The sequence below is a fragment of the Mesoplodon densirostris genome, chromosome 14, assembly GCF_025265405.1.
Source record: "Mesoplodon densirostris isolate mMesDen1 chromosome 14, mMesDen1 primary haplotype, whole genome shotgun sequence".
NCBI lineage: Eukaryota > Metazoa > Chordata > Mammalia > Artiodactyla > Ziphiidae > Mesoplodon > Mesoplodon densirostris.
The window spans coordinates 35,806,547-35,824,553 of record NC_082674.1 but is presented as its reverse complement, the minus strand read 5'-3'; the positions used below and the strand labels follow the sequence as shown (position 1 = coordinate 35,824,553).

General features: G+C 36.8%; 1 protein-coding gene across 1 annotated transcript in view; it reads right to left on the bottom strand.

Moving 5' to 3' along the window:
* PLEKHH2 (pleckstrin homology, MyTH4 and FERM domain containing H2) overlaps positions 1 to 18,007 on the bottom strand; it is a 111,451-nt gene that overhangs the window by 13,335 nt on the left and 80,109 nt on the right. The window contains exons 20-24 of the mRNA XM_060117638.1: positions 13,019 to 13,198; positions 10,795 to 10,892; positions 9,231 to 9,408; positions 8,195 to 8,350; positions 6,024 to 6,121 (exon numbers count right to left, since the gene is read on the bottom strand). Of these exons, the coding sequence (XP_059973621.1) occupies positions 6,024 to 6,121; positions 8,195 to 8,350; positions 9,231 to 9,408; positions 10,795 to 10,892; positions 13,019 to 13,198 (710 nt within the window). The remainder of the gene's footprint in view (positions 1 to 6,023; positions 6,122 to 8,194; positions 8,351 to 9,230; positions 9,409 to 10,794; positions 10,893 to 13,018; positions 13,199 to 18,007) is intronic.

The window sequence follows — 18,007 nt, the reverse complement described above, 5'->3', positions numbered from 1 at the left end:
TTTTTCATTAAATGATCTACTTACAAAGGAAAAAAGTAAAGAGAAATCCAGAGGACTGATATGGGGTTGCTCTAACAATAGTTCTCTCAATGATACAAACTTAGACCATTACTATCGGTTAATGACCTCTATTTCTATTCTTTATAACGTTTATCAGCAAACTGAGGAAAAACTGCTTTGAAGTTGAGGCTGATGGATGCTTCTATGCTACCTTTATGCCCTGAAATACCTTAATACCTTAGGTGTTACTGAGGAAGGACCTCAGACACCAGTGGGCTGTATAAACCCAGTTTTCAAAACACCCATGATCTTTCCTAAACACTTTGGACACACCAGGGAATAGAAAATGAAGGTTTCAATTCAAAATCAACATCGAATGGTCAAGTGGGGCAGTTTTCTCTGGGAATCTAAAAGATAGTATTTGCACATTTAAATGTTTTGACTTTTTTATGTCACATTCTGATAAACAGCCTTAGGATCTCAAAAACAGTTTACATGTTACCATTATTACTTGTTGAAACATGACATGACTTTTGTTCGCCTAGGTCTTCCTCAATTCAGTGACCCTCTGTGTTTAATCACTGTGCTGTTTCTTGGTATGTGAGGTTTCTGGGGCTCTGATTCCATGCTGCAGGGCAGGCACAGAGCACTGTAAACACTGTAAATGCTGTGACAGTGGGGTGGGTAAGCAGCACCGTGACATACCTTCATATTGTCATGACAACACAGTGGCAGGAAAACAGAGATTTAGATCTGGCATTTGTTAAGTGTGTGCTCAATTAGCTATAACTGGATTTCCAGCCTTTTTTCCCCTATCCACTTGATGATAGGGAGAGGACACCCTATCATCAGTTACAGAATCTTTCGTGGTAATTACCTCAAATAGCAAGGAATGAGAGGGCAGCAGGTCCGAATCTTGGGGGAAGCACGGGGGGTGGACTTTGAAAAGCTCTTCCTCCCCATCGTTCTGACTATTCTTTCCGTTCACGCCAGCTTAAGAATCACTGGCCTGGGCCATCATTCAGAGTGGTTTCTTGATAAAATAATTATCTGTGACTGCATGATGGCAAATTGTTAACTGGTAGGAGAATATGGCTGGGCAATAGAAATCGATTCTAAATTCAAAATGGTGTTAGCAAAGGGATATAAAATAAAGAGAATAAAGTTTAAGATGAAAGCCCTCCCTTTCTGGCATGTGAACGTTTTTGTACTTAGCTTATTTTCTCCACTTGAAGTTAAGAACTATGTCTTATTCATCACTATAATGCACTAGGGTTTTTTTTAGCTAAGTGTTAACCACTGGAAGGTTCTTAGTCAAAGTTTGAATTAGTAATACAGCTAGGAGGGAAAAAAGAACCTGTAGTTCAAATGGCTACAGGCAAGAAGAGCTAAAGTGCATTTTCTATCATCTCTGGCATGCCAATAAGACTGCACCTGGGAAGGGAAAATGAAGCATTACAGGCACAAAAGAGAAAAACAATTCCAGACACACATATAGGAACACAACCTGTAGGAATCATAGGCTCAAGCCCCTAATGGAACAGTTTGGGCTCCAACAGCTATATAGGGATTTGGAGAGAATGTGAAGAGGAACTGAAGAATCACAAAAATGATCAGGAAGTCAGAAAATCAAATCCACGGATCTTGAATAGGAAAGGCGCCGGGGTTACATGATCTGAGTCTCTCCCAATAGGACCAGCTTCCAGCTGCTCTCCAATCCTAAAGGGGCCTGAAGCAGAGAAAGGGGCTTCTGTCACAGCAGGGAGGGCACACGTTGGGAGGCAGGGGCATTCCCAAATGCCCACCTCCTCACTTGACATCCAGGCAGCTGAACACTGTGGGATGGAAATCACGTCACTATGTGGACCAGTATCAGCAAACACACTGCTCCAAGTTCAGCAGAGCTCTCGGCACTGCTGGGTAATCCTTTTGCTCGCCTCCGACCAGCTCCATATTTCAGTCCTCAGAGCATTTATTTCCTACTGTTGCCTTTCTCATTATCATGTAAACGTACTGAAGAAGCAGCCTGCCTTCACTCTCTATTTACCTTCCTTCCTTCCTCTGTCCACCATGGTCTGCAGATAACACTACGAAATCTGAAATTGTGACGCCCCTTCCCTGTTCTCCTCCGGCCTCTATGGCTACCACAAGTCCTGTGCTCAGAAGTCACCACTGTGAGAAGCCTTCCTCTCTGTTCGCACAACAGCTTGTAAACAGACATGCTATATTCACAATAAGAGCGAATATCACTGGGGTATCTGCTATGTGTTAGGCTCTGATCCAAGTGCTTTACATTTGCCAACATTTAGTCCCTCAGGCAACCCTAAAGGTAGGTAGTGTTTTCATCTCCACTTCACATAGAGGGGACCTGAGGCACAGAGATGGTGAGTGACTTGTTCAAGGTCACAGAGTGAGTGGGGGAGCCAGGATTCTAACCCGGCAGTTTCTCTCCAGAGCCCATGTTCTTCACTACTCTGCTGTACTGTCACTGTTACAGCATTAATCACATTGCTAAGAATTCATGTCTGTCTCTCCCTATAAACTGTGAGATTTCTAGAGGGTAGGAAAGTTCTATTCACCTTTGAATCTCTAGGGCTTCAACAAGGCCTGGCACTGGCAGACACTGGATAGATGTTTACGGCAGGAATGGATAAATGAATGGTGGTGAGAATTGTTACATATGGAAACTATGTGCCAAAAAAAACCCTGAAAAATCCCTTCTGTAGCCTTGGGTAAATGAGTTAACTCTCTAAAGCTTCAGTTTCCTCATCTACAAGATGGAGATTAACGATAACACCTACCTAGAGGTGTTGTTAGGATTAAATGAGATGATGCATATAAACAGCTCAGCATAGGGCCTGGCATGTGGTAAGTGCTCAATAAATATTGGTGGTAGTTATTATTATTACTATTATTATGATGATGAGAGTCTTCTCTAGAGGTCTTTAGAATCACAAGTCTCTTCATTCTAGAATTTTTTTTTTTTTTTTTTGGTGTGAACACAGCTGGAAGAAATGGGATAAACTAGGTGACCTGTTAAGAGGCTTCTTAGCTTAGGATCCAATGGATATAGGTGCTCTTACAGTCAGCTAAAGGTGGCAGAGATGGGAATGTTAAACTATGTTCCAGAAAACAATAACAAAGAATTATTGAAAATAATCTTTTGTTTCAAAGAGGGGAGAAGGAAGAGTTGTTCTCTGTAGAGAAAGACCCTTGCCAGTTTTGTTTTGTTAAAAACATGCTTTGATTTTGCAATTTCAAATAGATAGTAAGAAACCAAATTAAATAAGTGGCTTAAATATGAATAGAATTTAAACATTAGTTACCAAATGGTTTTCTATGAGAACAAGTTAAAAACCTATTAATTAGATCCTTAACCCCTAAATCTAAATAATTAAAATTCCATAACTTACTAAATATGAGCAAAAATTCCATGATAAAGAGAGCTGGTGCTTCAGTGTTGCTTATTACAGTGCTGCCTGACAGATGAAGAATCAAGTCCGCAGCTGCACGGTAGGTCACAGCCAGCTCCCCTCCTAACTGTGTCACTGGAAAATTAGGGCTCATTGTCTAAGCTATTTTACACATGTGCAAATCACGACCACATTTAGAAACAGTACTTTCTCATAGCTGTGGCTATCCAGCCATTTCAGACCTCTGTTAAAAATTAAACGTTATGATTGAGTTGCTTTTTCTCTGATGTCAAAGATATTGTCATAAAGCTTTGTTGTTGTTGTTAACAAGGCATTGTGTTACTCATGACTGTCTTTGTCCTCCCTGGTGGTGTTTGCTAGACTTGGCACAGTATTCTTATGTCTTTCAGACCACTTTTCTCCATTTCATCCATTTAATTTTGGTTCCAACTGTGGCCATCACAGTCAAAATCAGTATGTATTCAGCATTCATAAGCTATGTAGTGTTAGGAATAGTCTTAGACATGGACGTAATTCCACTTAGTGCCAACAAAACCAAATGAGAATTCCTGAACCTCTGCTACATAAAGATATATGGCAGGTCAGGTCCAGGAGCTGGCTTCCTTCCACAAAAGACACAGGCAGCAACACGGACCTCTGGATCAGTGCTTCTCAAAACTTGGCATGAGTAAGAATCACCTGGAGAGTTGTTAAAACAGACTCCTGGGCCTTATCCCCAGACATTCTGACTCAGTAGGTCTGACATGGGGCCAAATAATTTGCATTTCAATGTGTTTCCATGTGATACTGAAGCTGCAGATCCAGGGCCCACACTTTGAGAACCACTGCTCCAGCGATCACAAAACTAAAACAAACATCTGAAGGTCCACGTCTTCCAGCTGCCGTTCTTGCCAGTCACCAAAGGGCCACAGATGAAGACTGCCATCAGTGGAGACAGGTTCCTCTGGGAGTACAGCCTATTAGATTTCTAGTATCTAAGTAATCCTGCTTATCTCTACGAATATGAGATTTTAAAACCTTAGATACCAAAGCTTGACAGTTACCTTCTCGTTACCCGGAACTCCTGCGAATCACCTCAGCTCATGAACCCTTGAACAGAGAAGCTCTAGTGGCTCAAAACCACCATTTATTCAGATCAAAGGAGTCTGTTCAAACAGTGGTGACCCTTTAGTGTCTGAGTGTGTAAGAGGAATCCACAATATGAATGCACAATATTTATTTAACTGTTCCCCTATTGGTAAACTTAAGTACCCCCTACAACACTTATTTTTCACTGTTATAAAGAATACTGGAATATTCTTGCCCACTTATGTGGGTATTTCTGTGGGATAAAGTATCAGAAAAAGAGATCCTGAACTGGATCAAAGGCTGTTATATTCTTTATGTTATATAGTACCCTTACTTCTCATATCCCAATTTCAGATCTATGAACATATTCCAAAAGTAGCCTTCTGAAAGAAGTCAAAACTTCACCAATAATTCTACCAGGCTCTTGGTCTGATATTTTAGATTCCTTACTTTATGGGATATAAGAGTCAAATAAAACAAGAAAATACTTTTTTTTAGTTTTTTTGCTGTTGTTGTACAGTTAATATGACCTGGTCAGTGAACACTCTTTATTAAATACCACCTTCTACTAATACATGGAAGAAAAGAAGATATTAAAAAAAAAAAAGAAAGAAAGAAAACCTGGTTTCTGATCATTTGCCAAAGTCTTTTAAAATTGTATCAGTTGAGAAAGTGAGTGCTCCAGCCCTACCAGCTTTTTCCTAGTTCCTGAAACACTGCGCAGCCTCCTTATACAGGCTTTGAACATCCTTTTCCATCCATTTCCACTCTCAGCGCCCTTCTGACATGGGCATAAGCATCATTTCCTTAAAGAAGCCTCCCGAAGTCTCCAGGCTAGGTCAGGATTCTTGTCATGTGCCTCACAGAACCATGCTCTTTTCTTTCAGATAACTTAATATGTTATTATATACTCATTAGAGTCATTGTAAAATTAGCAATCGTCTTCCTCACTAGCCTGTAAATTCCAAAAGATCAGGGATTGTGTCTGTTTTTATTATCATTTTATCCAGAGCATCTAGCTAAGTGCCAGGCTTATAGTTGAAGCTCAATAAATACAGAGGAAGAGAGAATATGAAAGAATAAGAATGAATGGATATGAATATATCACTTCTAAAAGACTTGGGTAAACAAATACTTCTTACTACAGATCTGCAGTACGGTATTTGAGTATTCAGTCTTATGAAAAAATGTAATAATAGTGTTAAAGGAAATTTTGAAAGTGAAAAATTATATCAACTACCCTAAGAGAGCAGCTATATTTTCCTATAGTTTTTTTCTAATCTTTGTCCAAGTGCATATTTTTATAAAATATAATTATTCATGACATTAACAAACTAGAATTAGAGAAAAAAATTTATGTGACAGTTTCTTCCTCTTCCTACAGAAACAGTTACCATTTATAAGAAAACATATAAATGAATATAACTTTTAAGGCTATTCAATAGGAAACTAAATTGTAGGTACATGATTTGAACATAGATGTATACTCCCACTTTGGCACTTGGCGATGGCATTACACACCTGTTTTTATAAGTGAGACGAACAGTTCTCGTACCTTCCCATTTCCCGGGCTGCTGTTCTTTGGAAGCCTGTTCCCATTTAGAGATAATGTCACAAATCTAGAAGGGAAGTGGAAAATGGAGATTCATAATATTTTTCACATTGGGTATTTTTTGAAGACAAGCATGTCTATAGACTGAAATTTTTCAATTAGTGTGATCAAACCAAACGGACTGATGCTTTCTGTTTTAAGCTTCTGCAGCTCTGAGTTTAGAATTTAATTATAAATCACTCTTTGGTCCTCTTATCCTTTTGGACACACATTAACTTTGGACTATGGCCATGAATTTTTTACTCAAAAAGGAATCTTAATGAAGGACTGCATGAGACTGGAAACAAGAAGATTCCAGGAATTTTTTCATGATTTAGTCACTGAAGAAGCAACTTCTCACCTTCTGAGTTTATAAAGATTGGAATAACTGAAGTTATACCAAAGAAATCTGAAATATAATGTTAAGATTTTTGATTGGGAAAGAACAAAAATTCTTCAGGAACCAAATAAATGTTTGTTTTTTTTTTAAACTGGTCATTTGAGAATTATAAATAACAGTTTTCAGAATTATGGGGTAAGCAGTTATTCACCAAAGCCCCTAATATTTACTCAGCTCAAGTCAACCAAAAATACTAGCTTATCTTCTTGACTAATTATTAACAGTGTTCAAGGAATGTCTGTCTCAAAAATTTACATTTGGAATTGTTGATCTAAACAGTATATACTTGGAGCTGAGAAGAAAAAGACATTCATTTATCTAGATGTCTCAAAATGCAGCTGAAGAAATAAGGCAGGGGTGGGGTGGAGTGAGGTGGAAATCCTATCTTCTGACCAGTACTCCTAAGGAACTAAATATGAGCTTTAACATAGTCTGCGGAACCCCATGGAGACCCAACAGATCGTTTTGCAAGTGGAGCTGGCCTTTTGGGAGTTAGATGAAAGTACTGATATTTCATATGTTCTAAACTCATGGGTGTGTCCCTTGCTTTGCCCCAATTCTTTAATCTCCAAATCATAGAAATACCTTTACTCCATAACAAGGTACTTATTCCCAAGAGCAATCAAGGACCACATCAAGTAAGAGGGTCCAGACCTGGTTCTAGCTGTTTGATTTGCCATAAATCATTTTTCACTCTGGGCTTCAGTTTCCTCATTTGCAAAATAAGTGGGTTATTTCTCTAAAGTTCCTTATGGTTCTATATTCTATATTTTTAATTGTTGCCATCGCTAGATGGAAAATTTATTACAGTTATTTTACTATGACCTAGAAAACATTTAAAGAATCTTCCAATTCTCTGTCTTTGCTCATGATCTTCCTTATGTCTGGAATCTCTTCTTTATTTCCACAGGTCCGTATTCTACCAATCCCTCAAAGACCAGTTGAGCTCTTCCCTAATTTCCAATCTGAACTTAATCTCTCCCTTTGTAGAATGTTCACCTTGCTCTTAATATATTTATCACTTTCAGATGTAAGGTTATCAGTGTATAAGGCTACTCTTTCCTAAGCAAATTAGAAGTTCACTGTGTGCAGGGACAATTTCTCGACCTTCTTTATATTACCCATAGGGTCTGGACCAGCTCCTGGGACACAATAAATAGTTCCATGAATATTGCTGAGTGAATGAATAAAATGGAAAGCCATTTTATTAGACCTTCCACACCTCCACTCTTTTTACCCTAATATTTAGGGTATTATTACAATTACTAATCCTCTTCCTCTCTTTTTTTTTTTTTTTTTTTTGTGGTACACGGGCCTCTCACAGCCGCAGCCTCTCCAGCAGCGGAGCACAGGCTCTGGACACGCAGGCCCAGCGGCCACGGCTCACGGGCCCAGCCGCTCCACGGCACGCGGGATCCTCCCGGACCGGGGCACAAACCCGCGCCCCCTGCATCGGCAGGTGGACTCTCAACCACTGAGCCATCAGGGAAGCCCCTCTTCCTCTCTTTAACATGGAGTATGTGTGTGTGCAGATTGTATTAAGAATTCTATGGCTTCAACGAAGTCCTGCAATATTTTTTTTATTATGAAAATTAGATTGCTTAAATTTTTGGAAAATTCTTGAGCTAAACTTTTTGCAAATAGCAGAGTAGCTTCTTTGCTGTTTTCTGGGTCTGCCTCCTTAAAAGGAGTTGGTTTTACCTTGATGTTTCCTTGAAGACAATGCTCTAAATCCCTGCCAGAAGGATCATCTGTGAACAATGCAAATCCAGACTGTGCTGGCCTCCTCATCCCTGTATCCTGGTTCAAAGTATTCAAAAATTCTTCCACTGTGGTGGATGCATCAAATCCAACTACCTAAACAGAAATAACAAAGTTGTTCTCTTAATAAATAGGTACACACATTTCAAACTTAGATTTCAGGGGGGAAACAGGGCATTCTTGATGCATGATTAATGATAACATGTATTCATCTAGGTGTTTTAACTTTTTTTCCAAAGCTCCGCTGGAGATATTTAATGTCATCTTAGTCATTAGCTTGATGTAAGAATTCAGAAATCTTGGCTTCAGCCAACAGACATGAATTCAAAATAGAAAGATCATTTGACAGCTGCAAACATCTTGCAGAGATATTATGCCTGCCCATTAGAAGCAAACCAAGAACTACAGTACAATATGTAATCTTTAAGCAAAGGGAAAAAAAACACATTTAATTTTTGTTTCTTTAATATGCAGTTAAGTATCTGAATTCCGTGATAAAAGGCTTAGAGCTACAAAGACTAATTGCTAGCTTTGGAACATGTTTGCTTGAGTTAATAAGCAAGCTATTTAGATCTGAGTTGGGAGGGCTTGGACAGTTTTCCCAGATAATTCCTGAGATCTGGAGACTTTAAAGAGACTAAACCTGTACACATCCCATACGTTAGTAATTATTTCCTCACCTAGCCGGTACCCAGGTGGGGAAAGGCCTCAACCTTTTTGTTTTTCTCCATCAGAATTATAATGGTAGTGAAACTCCTCCCTTATTTGGCTCAATTATGGATTTTTTTAGTGTGAATCCTTTTTAGCAAATCTGTTTCACAACTCAGCTGTCCTGACAGAAGGTCTAATACATTTGCATATTTATCACTGCCAGGAGCTGACAGAAATAGGGAGACAGTCTCACTTCCCAATTCCACAGAGTGCACTTAGAATTCTAGACTAAGCATGTTTTCATTGGGTAGAAAGTCTAATCTACCTGATATATCCCATTCATGAAGTGTACGGGGATACTGAAGGGCAAAGAATGATGATACGGGTTTCGAAGAAGGGTGGAAAGAATTTCCATTCTTGAGGGTCTTGCTTCTCGATCTCCATTCTGTTGAGTTCTTTCTACACATCGCTGGCAGTAAATGGCATATTTTCCAAATTCTGTCCTATAATACAAAACTTAAGATAAAGCCTAAGAACAAATTTAATTAAGACAACCTTTTATATGTATGAAACCATTAAGAAAGCTTTCCTTGGTGTACAATATTACAATGTATTATGCTAATGTTGACAGTAATTTTTCTTTTTGAGTGATATTAACTGCTGTCACTTTTCTCAAATTCTAGTGTCTTCACTTTTGCCACTGACTAAACCAGGCTTCCCCACAAAACAATCTTCACTGTTATTGTATTATTGTAGTCACAAAATAAATTTAAAATTACCAGACATTTTATGGTCAATATACAATGATTATATTAACAAATATAAAGAAAATAACTATATAAAGACTAGTGCAGGATAACTTAAGAAGTGCATGATGAGGAGAGTTCTCTTTTGAAGAACATAGAAGTTAATGCCATTCCTGCTAAGCAAGGTAAGAAAATATCTTCAAACAAAAATAAAAATATATTTTCCTTTTTTGCAAAACATGCACTTCTTTAAAAATGTTAAACGTTAAACAAAACTGCTGGAGTAAATAAATCCAGTAAAAGCTGGATAGAGATCTTATTTGCCCTCATTTGCTATATATAATTTTTATTCTGTTTATAAAAGCAGGTTGATAACATATCTAAATATATTTTTATTCCAGTGCCTTCTAGGTAGACTTTAAAAATTTGTCTGGTGGGGGTAGGGGGTCCTCAGTGACTGCAATTGAAATCACATGACCTTGATGACAGAGTCTCCAAAATATATTATGAGCTGGAGTATATTTTCCTACTGCTTCCAAGTTGTTTTTTGATTCATCATTTGTTTGTTTGTTTGAATCCCAGAGTCTATTTAAACAACCTAATATGAACCTCTTGGACAAAATTATCCTGATAACCCTTGGCTGGGTGCCCTGGGTCTCACTGTAAGAAAGTCACTCTGACAGCTGAATTTTACGAGTCTTTTTCAAAGGAGTAAAAATTCTGAAGTAATTCAAATACATACAATTATAAAAGGTGGGAAGACCATCAGAGAAGTCTTCTACATAAAAGAATTCAATGTGAAGAAAAGAGTAATAGGAAAAATAAGGAAACAAAATAGTTGCTTTTATTGAATGAACACCCACTAATGATAAGGCATTCATACTTGAAATGTACATAGACTTTTCACTTAAAATATTCTTTGTCCGTTTTTCAAGCTTTTACTGTAATCTTCCATAAGAGATTTAACATAACAAAGGAAATATTTTCCCAGCTCCGCATAAATGATAACCAAAAGCTTCCTGTACCAACATTTGTTTCACACATTCTTCCACAAATGTACCTGGCAGGTTACTAAATACCTTTGATTTATTGTAGACACTCAGAGGCCACATAAATGGTTTACCTGGCTAGAATTCTGCGTACCTGGAATCTGCATTCCTCTTTAGGTGGAGCCTGAGGAGCCACAGGAAAGGGTGATGGGGAAGGAAGAGCCCAACACAGAGCGCTAAGAGCTGCCAGCCCTGGGCAAAGAGAAGCATCACAGGTCAGACACCATGTGGTCGTCAGAGATCCAAGTCAGGGTGGGTGTGACTGACAGAGGCTGTGAGAGCAAAGGGATGATGACAGTCTTACTTGACCCCACAATGTTTTTGCTTTTTCCATATATACATTATCTGCTTAGAGCGTTTATAATACATAAAAACATAAAAGCTTCATATTGGGTCAGAACCATAATCCATCTAGTTGTATATATTGTTGTCTACAACTGAGGTACCAGAAGATATGATATGGTAGTCCTTTTTGATATCACACCCAAAGATTAGGGAAATTGTTGCTTTTTGTTCATTTGTGTATTAACTCATTCATTGAAATATAAGTAATGGCACTGAGAAAGGGCAGATTGAAAAATAGTAAAAAAATTATATATACAAAAAGCAAAACCAATCTACCCATATATAGATACATACCTAAATAAGGGGCAAGTACAAAAATATTAACAGAGGTATGTCTAGGTAATAGAATTGTATGTGATTTTTATTCTTCTCTTGCTCTGGACTATATTCTATTTTCTATCTTAATTTTTTTAATTAAGCAAGTATAACTTCAATAATTTTTTAAATGTCACATAAAAAAGGAGAAGGGGGAAGGGCCCTGCCCTTGAAGAACCTACAGTCCAGGAGAAGACATTATATATTGAAAGTAATTTATAATATAACATTGCTAATACATTGTAATAATATTTTTTAAGTATAACCAATGGAGGGAATGACTTACTGTTGCAGAAGTCAGGAAGGAATATTTGGGAGAGATGTTGCTTGGGCTGGACGGTGAAGTCAAAGGTAGGAAGAAAGCAGAGGGATCCAGGTAACAGGAATGATGCCAGGTGCAAGGTGAAGGATAATGCAAAGGCAGGGTGTGTTTGAAGAATGGGGAGAGTTTATTCATTCACTGTACACTGGAGGCAGGAAGTATAAAATGAAGTGGAGAAAGAGAAGGCCACTGGAGCCAGACTATGAAGGGCCCTTGATTCACATAAAGCTTATTCTTCAGAACCCCTCTCATGCACAGGTCCCCTCCAAGTCCCTGGGACAGGCCCGATGAGCTGTCATAGTCATATGACATGGTCATACGTTCTTTTAAAATGTGTAAAAGTAATGTATTTTGTACTCTTTTTCTTGGAGAGTATTCATTGCATAAGCTTCAAGTCCCACAAAACCTGGATCCACCCCTGAGAGTCTTACAGGCTAGGGTAAGAAATTTCTATTTTATCCTGTAGTTGACAGGGAGTCAGTAAGCAAAGATTAAAAGAGGTATTCATTGAAGAGTAAACACAAGTGACCAAAACCCCCTGAAAATAAATTCAACTGCACTAATAATTAAGGAAATGCATCCAAAATCAATAGTGAAATACTACTTTTTACCTGGAAAGAAATTAAAAGAATTATACTGAACATTGTTGAAGATATAGAAAAATTCTAGAAGTGGACTCAATGAAATTCACTGGACTTGCATACAAAATTTAGGTTCAAAGAGGTCTAATGTAGTGGTATTTATTATAGGAAAAATAATTGGAAAATCCTAAATGTATAGTAATTGATATTAATGCAACTAGTATTAATGTTTTATAGACTGTTGAAGGCTATAGGGGAAATGATTATGTTCTATAGTTTTTATTTATTTATTTATTTATTTATTTTTGCTGTACGCGGGCCTCTCACTGCTGTGGCCTCTCCCGTTGCGGAGCACAGGCTCCGGACACACAGGCTCCGCGGCCATGGCTCGCGGGCCCAGCCGCTCCGCGGCATGTGGGATCCTCCGGGATCGGGGCACGAACCCGTGTCCCCTGCATCGGCAGGCGGACTCTCAACCACTGCGCCACCAGGGAAGCCCATGTTCTATAGTTTTTAAAAAGTAGTATGCACACTGTAAGTCTAGTAATGTGAAAAACTGTGAGTCCATAAAGATATACACACATACATTTATATATAAATATAGAAACCGAAAGGATATACATAAAAATACTAATAGCTGTTTTTCCATTTCATACTTTTTGTAATTTTCCAAATGTCTATATTGAATATGTATTATTCTTATAATCAGGAAAACAACATCATTTAAAATTGCATGTATATGTATCAACAGATACCTGCAGTGGTCCTGGTTGATTCTGTGGCTGTCTCCGTCTTGTCTGTTTAATGAGCTGACAGCAAATTTCATTCTGTAGCTCAGGATGTGTCAGACAGATTTGCAAAGCACTCTGGGCTAGAGATATGTGGTAATCAATTGCAGGAGAGTCAACTGCTGCATTTATAAAAAGTTGGCAGGTCTGAATTAAACGAAAAAAATAGATATACTTAGGGTGAGAAATGATCAGATTTATTCTGCATGAAATATTGATTCTCTTCTTAGCAATAGCTTTTGTTTAAAAGGATGGAAAAGGATATATTGTGATAACACTAATCAAAAGAAATCCAGAGTGGCTACTTTAATATCAGACAGAGTAGATTTCAGGGCAAGGAATTCTGCCAGAGATAAAGAGGGTCATTCTATTTTTTTTTATTTTTTATTTTATTTTTTTTGCGGTATGCGGGCCTCCCACTGTTGTGGCCTCTCCAGTTGCAGAGCACAGGCTCCGGACGCGCAGGCTCAGCGGCCATGGCTCACGTGCCTAGCTGCTATGCAGCATGTGGGATGTGGGATCTTCCCGGACCGGGGCACGAACCCGTGTCCCCTGCATCGGCAGGCGGACTCTCAACCACTGCACCACCAGGGAAGCCCCAAGAGGGTCATTTTATAATGATAAAGGGTCAGTTCATCTAGAGGACATAACAATCCTAAATGTTTTAATAACATAGCTTCAAAATACATGGTGCCACAACCTATACGAGTATAAGGAGAAACAGACAAAGTTCACAATTAAAGTTAGAGATTTCAATATCCCCTGTCAATATTTGAGAGAACAAGTAGGCAGAAAAATCAGTATGGATTTAGAAAACCTGAATAACACTATCAACCAACTTGAACTCATTTGTAGAATACACCACCTCAGAGCAGAATATGCTTTCATTTTAAGGGCATATGGAACAGTAATAGCCTCTGGTCTACCAGACTATAAACTTCATAAAGACAAGGACTCTTTCTTATTTATCTTTGTATTCTCTACACAGCACAGAATTTCTAAACTTATTTGACTACAATCCCTTCCCATCTTTATTTTTTCTAGTAATACCAATTGGCAACTTTAAAAACTAGTTTACTGAGGAAAATATTTTGGGAAATAGTAGAATAAATAACTTAAAATGAATGCAAATAAATACTTTTTTCCCCCAAAGAGATTAAATTTTAGAGTAGGTTACTAGGAAAAGGTTATAGCATAATCTTTCCTAGACATTTTCCAAAGTAGGATATTAATACTTATCATTCTTCATTTTAACAGTTCATTGTAATAAAACTGTGAAAATTTGTTTTGTTCCTGACTAGAGGAGTAGGTACTCTTGCCTGAGAAAGTTTAGGATGGATTGCCTAAAGGCAGGGGAAGCAACTTCAATACTCATAAAGTGTTCTATCTATGAATTCTTAAAAATATTTCCATGCTAATTGAACCCCAGATTATTGTAATAATGTATTAATTAAATTTGTAGTTATAGTGTAATATATATATATATATATATTTGTTTCAATGAATTAAATATATTGGGCTTATTAATGACATTGATATTTGGGAGTAAAATGAAGTTCTGAGAGTGAAATCAGTTTCTTTTGAGCAGGCTATTTTAAAATGTCAGTCTTTTTTTCTTACAACAAATGTCAGAAAACAAAAGAAGTACTGCTTGTGACAGCATATAGTTGGATCTTGCTTTTTTTATACAATCTGACAATCTCAACCTTGTAACTGGAGTGTTCAGACCATTTAAATTTGATGTAATTATTAGTATGATCAGGAATAAATCTTCTATCTTGCTATTTGTTTTATATTTGTCTCATATGTTCTTTTTGGTTTTCCTCTTTTTCAGCCTTTTAAAAAATTACTAGACTATATTTTATGATTCTGTTTTATGTCCTTTATTGGCTTATCTTTTAGAGAGATTGAAATAATAAGGAAAAATTCTTATATATTTACCCACATATTTGCCATTTCTAGTGTTCTTCATTCCTCTGCATAAATCCAGATTTCCATCTGGCATCATTTTCTGACTGCCTAAAGGACATCACTAAACATTTCTTGTAGTATTGGTCTTCTGGGGAGTAATTCTTTCAGGTTTTATATATCTGAAAAAGCGTTTATGTCACCTTTGTTTTTGAAAAATATTTTCACTGGATATAGAATTCTAGGTTGATAGATTTTTTTCCTTGCAGTACTTTAAAGATGTTACTCCACTATCTTATGACTTGTATAGTTTTCAGTGAGAAGTCTGCTGTCATTCTTATCTATGTTCTCTATGTGTTATGTTATTCCTCCCAAACCACCACACTCTTTATAACTTGTCTAAAGCAATTGATTATGATGTGTATTAGAGTAGTTTTTGTCACATTTCTTCTGTATGAGATTCACTGAGCTTCTTAAATTTGAGAGTTTTATAGTTTTCATTAAATTTGGGAAAAGAAAATTTAAGCCATTATTTCCTTGAATATTTTTCTGTTGCCCTCCTTCCTTTTGTAGAACTCCAGTTCCATATATGTTAGACTGCTTGAAAATATACCATTGCTCACTGTACTCTATTCAATTTTTTTCAGTTTTTTTTAACTCTGTGTTTCATTCTGGATAATTTTTCTTGCTATGTCTTTAAGTTCACTAGTCTTGCCTACTGCATTATCTTACCTGTTGTTAATCTCATCCAGTGTATTTTTTTCATTTTAGCCACTACATTTTTCATCTCTGAAAGTTCAATTTGGATCTTTTAAATATCTTCCATTACTCTTCTTAAAATGTTTATGCTTTCCTCTACCTTCTTGAATATATGAAGTATGGCTGCTAGTCTCCAAGATGGCCCCCAATGATCTCCATCTCTTGATATTCAGACAATATCTGAGGCAATCCCCTTCCATACTGTACTAGAGTTAGTTTGTTTGACCAGTAGAATATGGCAGAAATGATGGTATGCCATTTCTGAGGTTAGGTTATTAAAAATCAATGTGACTTCTATCTTGAGTACTCTACTTGATGCCTAGTGCACTAGGAGGTCTTTCCATTCTGGATGATAGGAATACAAACTATTTTCAGCTATGTGTAAGCTCCAGGAATTTTTTTTTTTTGCCTACTCTTTTCTGGTAGTTCTTTCCCTAGCCTCAGGTAGTTTCCTCACACACATATGATTATCAGTTCTCAGCTAAAAACTCAAAAGGAACCCTCTATGAATATGTGGAGCACTTTCCCACTCTCTTCTGCTCACTCCTCTCAGTTTTGTGAATTCTAACCATCTTGGCCTCCTCAAATTCTGAACTCTGTCTTGGTAACTCAGGAAGACTGCCAAACACTATTTGGGTGTCCCTGCATGCACTGTGATCATGAAACTCTCTCCAAGATATTAAGCTGCAACGACTGTAAAGCTTACTTCATTTGTTTTCCTGAGGATCACTGTCCTGCACAGCCTGTTATTCAACAGTCTGAAAACCATTGGTAGGGTAAATTCAGTTCCTGTTGCTTCATCACAGCCAAAAAGCAGAAGTTCTTCCTTTTATCTTCTAACTGGTTGTCGTTTGTACGTGTAAAAAGTTTTGATTTCTACTTATCAATTTTGTACCTCACTATCTGATTGAATTATCTTTTTTGTTTGTAGTAGTTTTTTAAGTTTTTTTCCCCAGGTATACAATTAAATAATCTGTAAATATTTGCATTTCCAGTTTGTTTCCTTCTAATTTGTTTTCACTGCCTAATTGCAATTGGTTAGTACCACTAATAGAATGCTAAATAATAATAATATTAATAATAATGGGGATACACTCTATACAGATTATGCTTTAATAAGAAGTTTTTAAAATATTAATGGGAGTGAATATCATTGTTCTTCACTTTAATGAAAATGTTTAAAGCATTTCCCCATAAAGCATGACATTTGTTTTTACTAAGCAGAAATATTTTATCATGTTAAGGAGATATCTATCAGTATTTTATGAATGCATTTTTACCATCTATAGAGATGACTGTCGACTTAATAATAAATAATATTAATAGACATCCTAATATTTAGCCATACTTGATTTCCTGGAACAAATCCCTCTTAGTCATGATTAGTATTCTTTTAGTATGATGTTGGATTCTGTTTACTAATACTTTATTAGTTTTTGTATGAAATACTCCATTTTCTACAATATTTTCTGCAGTTTGGTATCAAAGTAATACTCACTTCACAAAAAGAATCTGGTGACATGATGACTGAGAATTGCTTCAAAATAATCCAATCTTGGGGAGCAGTGGGGTTGGGGAGAATGAAACAAAACTGGTCATATGTTGACAACTGTGGAGCTGGATGATGAGTATCTTATACTTCATAACATTCTCTCTACTCTTATATATGTTTGAGATTTACCCCCAAAAAAGTAAAAGAAAAAATTTTGCAAAATTTCCTTCTTTCCTATGCTTTGGGACAGTTTAAACAGCATTGAAATTAACCACAATTATAAAGTTTGGTAAATTTTCCTGTTTAAATTTTCATTCACCTGTGTAATTGGTTTTCACCATTTATATTTTGTTATAAAGTTGATCACTTCATCCAGATTTTCAAATATATTTGTATAAAGTCTTTCTTGCTTTGGGTATGTGTGTATTCTACAGGTGGATTTTTAAAAACGTTCCATTATGGTAATTTTAAAACATGAACAAAAGTAGAGAGAAAGTATAATGTACCCATCACCTGGCGTCAACAATTGTCAACAAGCATTTTGCCACACTTGTTTCGTCCAACCCCTGCATCCACTTTTTTTCTGTAGTATTCTAATGTATATCATGTTATTTTACCAATACTTCAGTAGGGCTCTCCAACTGATAAAGATTTTTTTCCCATAACCATCATGTCATCATTATGCCCTTCCCAAATTAACAATAATTCCTTAGTATTATCTAGTAAATATATAATTTTTTGAGATGGGTGGAATGTAGGCAAGAAAAAGCCAAAAGAGAGACAAAAATTGAGACTTT